At 56.9% G+C, this 7,685-nt stretch overlaps 1 protein-coding gene across 1 annotated transcript in view; it reads left to right on the top strand.

Moving 5' to 3' along the window:
* The window catches only part of Col26a1 (collagen, type XXVI, alpha 1), a 54,604-nt gene that overhangs the window by 27,309 nt on the left and 19,610 nt on the right, over positions 1 to 7,685 (top strand). The window contains exon 4 of the mRNA XM_013031711.1: positions 4,267 to 4,389. Within this exon, the coding sequence (XP_012887165.1) occupies positions 4,267 to 4,389 (123 nt within the window). The remainder of the gene's footprint in view (positions 1 to 4,266; positions 4,390 to 7,685) is intronic.

Below are 7,685 nucleotides of genomic sequence, written 5' to 3'. Positions count from 1 at the left end.
TGCTCTACCACTTGAGCTACAGCGCCACTTCCGGTTTTCTGGTGGTTTATTGGAGATAGGAGTCTCACGGTCTCTCCTGCCCAGGCTGGCTTTGAACCGCGATCCTCAGATCTCAGCCTCCTGAGTAGCTAGGATTACAGGCGTGAGCCACCAGCGCCCGGCTCTGTGAGACTCTTATCTCCAATGAACCACCTGAAAGCCAGCTCAAGTGGTAGAGTGCTAGCCTTGAGCACAAAAGTTCAGGGACAGCACCTGGGACTTGAGAGTTCAAGCTCTAGGACTGGCACCAAAAAGGAGACAGACAGACAGACACTGACAGGAGCTGGGGAAAGGGGTGTGGCCTGGGCAAGGCTCCCTCCTGTTACTTATATGGCCTTTGCATCATGGTTCTATTGATCAGCTTGCACTTCCGCTTTTCAGCATGCTGTTGACTCCTCAGAGTCTTGCTGCATAAGGAAAAGTATCAGCCGGGCACCAGTGGCTCACGCCTGTAATCCTAGCTACGCAGGAGGCTGAGATCCGAGGATCATGGTTCAAAGCCAGCCCAGGCAGGAAAGTCCATGAGATTCTTATCTCCAGTAAACCACCAAAAAACTGGAAGTGGTGCTGTGTGGCTCAAGTGGTAGAGCACTAGGCTTGGGCTGAAGAGCTGAGGGACAGGGCCCAAGCCCAGAGTTCAAGCCCCACGACCGACAAAAAGAAGAAGAAGAAAGCTTAGAATGGCTGTCTGTTGTCACCATCATTATTTTATTATTTGTCTTTGGGCTTTGAACGAGGGGACTTACATCTGCTAGGGTGGTGCTCTACCACTTGAGCAAGCCATGCCTCCAGTTCTGCTTTCCACTGGTTATTTTTGACCTAGCCCTCGCTTCCTACCCAGTGTCTGAGATGTGAGCCACTTTCTGTAGGCTTCCAGGGGTACACCGCCGTGTCCAGCCTTCTTCTGTGGATATGAAGTCTCTCAGACTCTTCTGCGTGGGCCGGCCTGGAACCTTGATCTCATTCATTCTCAGCCTCCCAAGTGCTAGGATTATAGGAGTGAGTGACCAGGGTTGGACTCAGGATGGTTTATTTATTTTGTGTGGGTCTTGGGGCTTGAACTCCAGGTCTGAGCGCTGTCTCTGAGCTTTTTTTGCTCAAGGCTGGCAGCCTACCACTTGAGCTTCTTGCTTTTTAACAGTTCATTGGAGATTAGAGAGTCTCGTGTACTTTCCTGCCTGGGCTAGCTTTCAACTGTGATCCTCAGATCTCAGCCTCCTGAGTAGCTAGGATGACAGGTGGGAGGCAGAGGTACCCAGCCAGGATTTTTTTTTTTTTTTTTGCGGGTCCTGGGTCCTGGAGGGTCCTTGAGTCCCTCTGTGCTCAAGGCTAGCACTCTACCACTTGAGCCACGGAGTCACTTCCGGCCTTTTCTGTTTATGTGGTACTGAGGAATCGAACCCAGGGCCTCATGGATGCAAGGCAAGCGCTCTACCACTGAGCCACCTTTCCAGTCCCCCTAGGATGGGTTTTTAAGTCACATTTTTCCCACCTGCTGCTGAGTTGCTTGGAAACACCCAGGGCCTTTGTGGGGGAAATCAAAGACTTCCTTAGAGACCCAGACAGTGGTGTGTGTCATAGAGGTGGTCCTCAGGGAGAGACTGGCTGGGTGGAGAGGGTACTGTCCCCCTTCCCTACCTGGTGGACTGGTGGACATCAAGTGCAGAATTCCAGGGTCTTTCCCACACTCACATTCCTCAGATTCTTATCGGCCCCCCCGCCCCCCAGCCCCAGCCTCCCTGATTGCAAGAGGTTGGGAGGAGGAAATGAAGAGCAGCAAAGAGCAGTGGCCCTGGCTGTGGCCCCTGCTCTGTCATCAGCTTGCTGGCCTACCTCCAGCCCGTCCCGTCTCACCTGTAAACAGCGGCTGGGGAGCAGGCCAAAACCATCAGGCCAAAGCCATTGTCATCATGCGGTCTTGGGAAGCCACCATGGCTGTGGACTTGAGCCCTGCTGTCCCTCCCCGCCACGCCTCTTCTCCAGTAGCTAAGATGACAGGTGTAAGTAAGCCCCTGGCACCCTTTCTCTTCTCCATTCTTCTGAGTTCCAAAGGACTAGGCATTCCCGGAACGTTCTAGTCAGTTTGCATTTCCCAGGTCCAGCAGATTATGTGTGGTGTTGGCCCCTACCCAACTGTGCTCACGACTGCCCGATGCCTCTGCGGCTTTCTATGTGTCCATCCTTCCTTGTGGGTTCTTGTCCTCACTTCTCAGCCTCCCGAATATCCAAACTGCCTTGACAGAGCAAGCTTGCAGCTCTGGCTTGTCTGGAAATGGGGTGAGGGGTGACCAGGTATTTAGAACAGCCAGGCATATGACCTTGAGGTCACCTTGCGGGGATCTGGGCCTGGCACACAGCCCTTCTCTGACCAGCAGGGTGGGTTGGGTGAGTGACAGTGGCTGAGGATATACTGGGGGGGGGGGAGGGTCCTGGACCTGGAGGCGGGGCTGGGTCAGGGCCTCACCTCACACAGCCCGGAGAGCACCAGGTTGGTGGGAGAAGGTGTCTAGGTGAGGAGAGAGCCAGGATTTGGACCCTAGGCCTATAGAACAGACCAAATGGGAGGCAAATTGGCTGGCTGGGACACCAGGTGACAGAGGATGACCCAGGGGGACCCCAGAGGAACTGCACCACACTAGGCTGGGGTGCCCAGGGCGCTCTCTGGTGGCAGGGAGGGGACCTGCAGGGAGACTTGCCCTGAGGCTGAGAGCCCAGGTCAAAGGTTAGCATGACCCAGACTGGATTGGGGGAATGGATTGTCTTGGGGAGGAGGAAGAGGGAGGGAGGGAGGGAGAAGAGAGAGTCAAGGGCAATTTGCTTTCTGGGTTTTGGCTCAGGGAGCAGGGACGGGGCTGGAGGAGCCGGTTCCGGCGGGTGGCAGTGTTGGCAGGGCACCGTGGTGTGTCTTGTTGTGTCTGGAATGATGGATATTGGGTGACAGTGTGGGGAGTGTGGGATGAGGAATGGGGGTGTCACATGGGCTTTGGCTGGGGGCCCAGGGAGGCTGGGGCCCACGTGAAGCTGGGGGGAGCCCTGGGTCTGGAGGAGTCCAGGCTGAGCCCCAAGGGCAGAGGGCTGGGGTCTCTGGGCTCAGGAAGGGTAGGGGTGGAGCTGAGGCTGAGGCGCTATGGCAGGTGGCCTCAGAACTAGGTGGTAGATGACACTCAGGAGGGGTGGTGGCTTTGGGGACACCCTGAGGTCTCTCTCAAGACAGGATTTCCTGATTTTCCCCAGGGACCCCCAATGAAAGCCTCAGTGTTCAGTCCCAGAGTCCCCTGTCCTCATACTCCTGTGGGAGTGGCAGGAATGGGGGGGGCCCGCAATGGGGTGGGTGTTTTCCCAGGGGAGTGGAGCCCCCCTCCGGGAAGGGGGTAGGTACGGAAGCAGGAGTCCCCCAGGCCTCTGCTGGGGTGAGCCAGGCCCTGGACTCCATCCAGGTGGTCTCGCATCACCCTATTTGTCTTCTGAGGAAGTGTTCACGGTCCGGGAAGCCAGCCACAGCCCACGGAGACCATGGAGGTCTGGAGACGGTGACAGAATGACTCCAGGCCCAGGGAAATGACCACAATTCCTGGTGCTTTTCCTTATTAAAACCCCTGGCCTGATGTGATGTTCAGAGATGGCCTAGAACCGTTGCATCTCAGAGGACAGGAGCCCGTGCAGGAGCGAATCGCCTCTCTCCACTTTCCCTCCCCACCTCCCCCTCTTTCTCTCTTGTGTGTGTTGCTGCCAGGGCTTGAACTCAGGGCCTGGGTGCTGTTCCTGAGTGTTTGTACTCAAGGCTAGCGCTCTACCACTTGAGCCACTGTGGAGCCACAGCTCCATTTCAGGCGTGCGTGGTGGTGGTTCATTGGAAATAAGAGTCTCATGCAGGCTGGGAAGGTAGCTCAGTGGTAGAGTGCTTGCCTCGCATGCATGAGGCCGCCTGGGTTCGATTCCTCAGCACCATATAAGCAGAAAAAGCTGAAAATGGCGCTGTGGCTCAAGTAGTAGAGCGCTAGCCTTGAGCTGAAGAGCTGAGGGACAGCGCCCAGGCCAAGTTCAAACCCCCAACCAACAACAACAACAACAAAAAGTCTCATGCACTTTCCTGCCAGAGCTGGCTTCAAACCCTGATCCTCAGATCTCAGCCTCCTGAGTGGCCAGGAGGACAGGCGTGAGCCCCTGTGCCTGGCTGGCAGTGGCCATGAGCAGGGTGGAGGTGACCGGTGTCCCCGCCCCCCACAGGCACTGGTGTCATCACACGGTGACCCGGACGGTGTCCTGTCAGGTGCAGAATGGCTCCGAGACGGTGGTCCAGCGCGTGTACCAGAGTTGCCGGTGGCCAGGGCCCTGCGCTAACCTCGTGAGGTAAGGACCCCGGCCTGCGGGCCACCTCCCCCGCGGCCTTGCACGTGGGAGGTGTGTGTGCATTTGTGGGGCTCTGGCTGCGCATGCAGAGGAGGGGGTGCATGCATTGCGTGGGCCTCCTTCGCAGATCAGTATCACTCCCCTACACCCATTTCTCCTGTCAGCAGACTTCCCCCGCTGGTGTCCTTCCTTGGCTAGACTTTGCCTTCTGAGCCTCAGTTTCCCCAGCTGTAAAATGGAGGCCAATGATTACTGCTCCACCAAGGTTGCTGGTGGGGGAAGTCCTGCAGGAGTCTAGCTTGCAGTTGAGAGCTGAGCTGACAGAATCAGAAGTGGATTCCAGACACAACATCGCCTTAGGACGTGTGGGGTGCTCTGCTCTTGAATTTCTCGAGCAGAGGTTCCAGGGTGACCTGCCTTCACTGGACCCCCTCCCCCACTCCAGAGTTGACTTGCTCAGTTTGTTTGTTTGTTTTTTTTTAATTCCAGTTCAGCAAGCCTGGCCACATGGTAATGGCTGGGGTTTTTGTTCTCTTGTCTAATTTCTCCTCACTCCTTGCTGAAGCTGTGTGGGGCCTGAGTGGGGGGCTCTCTCCTTTCTTTGAAGCAAGTTGGTGCTTTGATTTGTGTTTGTTTATGACTTTGGTGGGGAAAAGGAGTTGGAAAGTGAGCCTGGAGGCAGAGGCGGGATCCGTTATAAACTTCCTCTCCTGGTCCACCTCCGCGCTCCCCAGTGGAGCAGTGTTTTTGTTTCTAGGGCCTGTGTCTGCCCCAGCTCTCTTGACTCGACCACATAAGAGGAGGACAGGGGGTTCGGCATGGGGCTGCACTCCTGTAATCCCCGCATTCACGAGGCTGAGGCATGAGGATCATGAATGAGAGGCCAGCTTGGGCTAACGTGGATTCTGCCTCTGTCCAGCTGGGTGCTGATGACTCCCAGCTATGCAGGAGGCTGAGATGTGAGCGTAGTGATTTGGAGTCAGCCTCAGCAGAGGTAGACAGGCAGGTGACACAGATTGGCTGACCTCCTGACCTCCACCCCCACCCCCAGCCAGGAGGCAGGTGGGCTCAGGGTCTCCTGCATGCCCGTCACGACCCAGAACTCAGGTGCACCGAGTTCAAGCGTGCACACGGGATGAACGCTGGTGAAATGATGAAATGATGTGCGTGCACGTGTACAACTGTTTCCTGTGTGCATCTTCTCATTGGGCAGTTGTGCTTTTCCATTCATTTGTCTTGAGACAGCATCTCCTGATATAGTCCAGGCCCAGCCTCAGATTCCTGATCTCCCTGCTTCAGCCTCACTGCTGGGATTACAGGCCCTACCTCCGCCCCTGGCTGGGTGCTTTGTATTTCTTCAGTGTGTATATATTACAGGTAGGGGGCTAGGGTGGCAACCCCCAGTGATTGTCAGGAACACAAAGCCAGACTCAAGAATGTGAAGCAACACAGGCCTCTTCTTACTTGTGTGTGTGTGTGTGTACACGTGAAAGTGTGCGCATCCTGCTAACCAAAGATACAAGCAGTTGGGGGGGGGACAGAGTCCTGGTGCTCCCCTGGGGAGCGACATTTGAGTCCATGTTTGTGGAGTAGAGGCTTTTGGTAGGGGAGGGGTGTGGGGGGGAGGGCAGAACTGACTGCCGGCCCTGGAGGGGGCTGGGGGCGGGGCAGAACTCCAGCCTGCCCCAGCTGGGAGAGGAAGGAGAGAATTGGGGCCAACCCCTTCCCCCCCAACGCAGAGAGACCAGGTGGGCCTGGCCTGGCTTTCTGTGCCTTAGTTTCCCCTTCTGGGACAGGATATGACCCCTCCCTTTCTTGCCATGGAGGGGAAGACCCCCCCACTGCCCATGCCATGTGCCTTGTAAGGTGGGGTGGCGTGGACTCTGCCATGGAGGGGGAGGGAGGGCTGGCTCCGTGGCTGGCAGGGGGGCCAGGCCCGCAGGGGTTAAGTTTCCCCGGGCCAGCCCCCCCCTCCCCTCCAAGGACTTTGATGGTATTAAGAGCCAACCATTTCCAGATGTGCTGAGCAGAGGGGTTTCAGCTGCTTCCCCCTTCCGCCCCTGACAGATGGGGGGCCCCCTGCCAGCCGCACCCCACCCCAGGACGCCCGCTGGAGAGGCTGCGTGAAATCCTGGATTTAAATACTTTCTTAAGAGAAGGCCTTCCCTTCCTGCCCCCCCCACCCCCCAGCAGGCCCAGTCTTCCTGGAAGGAAGGGAGAGGGGGTCACTCCCCCCATACAACCCAAGTCTCCCTCCCCCAGCAGGGCCAGCCTTGTCCCCTTTGTCCACCCAGCGGCCTGTGGGAGGGGAGGGAGGTCCCAGGTACAAACCCCCCACCTCTCCTCGCCTCCCTCCCCCCTGCCACATTCCCCCCCCCACCAGTTATTAATCAGGAGATTAATAATCTTGTCCACCTCCCTCCCCCAGCCCCCACCCCGTTTCCTGTTGAGTCTCGGGCCGGCTGGCACCTCCCAGGCTGCTCTTCCTCACGGTGGCCAGCCGGGGCTGAAGGTCCCAGGAGGGAAGGGAGGGGGGGGGCGGTGGGGGGGCAGAAGAGGAGGGTGGTGTGAGCCTCCCGTGGCCCCACTCTGGCCTCTACTCACCCCTGTGCAGAGTGGGGTGTTCCCTCCCCCCCACAAAGGACCCGCTCTTCAAATGTTAAGTGACCCCGGGACCCACAGTTCTGTGCAGACACCCACCCAGATGCTCACCATGGCTGCAGCTCCTGGGCCAGCTGGATGTGTGTGTGTGTGTGTGTGTACACACGTACACATCTACCAGTGCTGAAGCCTGAACTGAGGGCTCGGGCTTCGTCCCTTAGCTTTGTCGTTCAAGGCTCCACAAGAAGAGAGCAGCCTTCATTTAGATAAGAGATGCCATCTCAGTCGAGTGCCCTGTCGATCGCCTGTAACTCCAGCTACTCAGGAGGCTGAGGCCTGAGGATCCCAGTTCAAAGCCAGCCCTGGAAGGAAAGTCTGGAAGACTCTTTTTATTTATTTATTTTTTGTGGTGCCAGTCCTGGGGACTGAACTCAGAGCCTGGGCGTTGTTCCTGAGTGTCTTTGCCTCAAGGCTAAGGCTTTACCACTTGAGCCACAGCTAGCTTTTTTTTTTTTTTTTTTTTTTTGAGATAACAGTCTCTTGAAGGGGCTGGGAAGGTGGCTCAGTGGTAGAGCGCTTGCCTTGCATGCCTGAGGTCCTGGGTTCGATTCCTCAGCACCACATAAGCAAAAGAAAAAAGCCAGAAGTGGCACTGTGGCTCAAGTGGTAGAGCACTAGCCTTGAGCTGAAGAGCT

Source organism: Dipodomys ordii, unplaced genomic scaffold (genome assembly GCF_000151885.1).
Source record: "Dipodomys ordii isolate 6190 unplaced genomic scaffold, Dord_2.0 Scaffold143, whole genome shotgun sequence".
Lineage (NCBI taxonomy): Eukaryota > Metazoa > Chordata > Mammalia > Rodentia > Heteromyidae > Dipodomys > Dipodomys ordii.
Note: the sequence above shows the minus strand (reverse complement) of the source record. Positions and strands in the feature narration are given on the sequence as shown.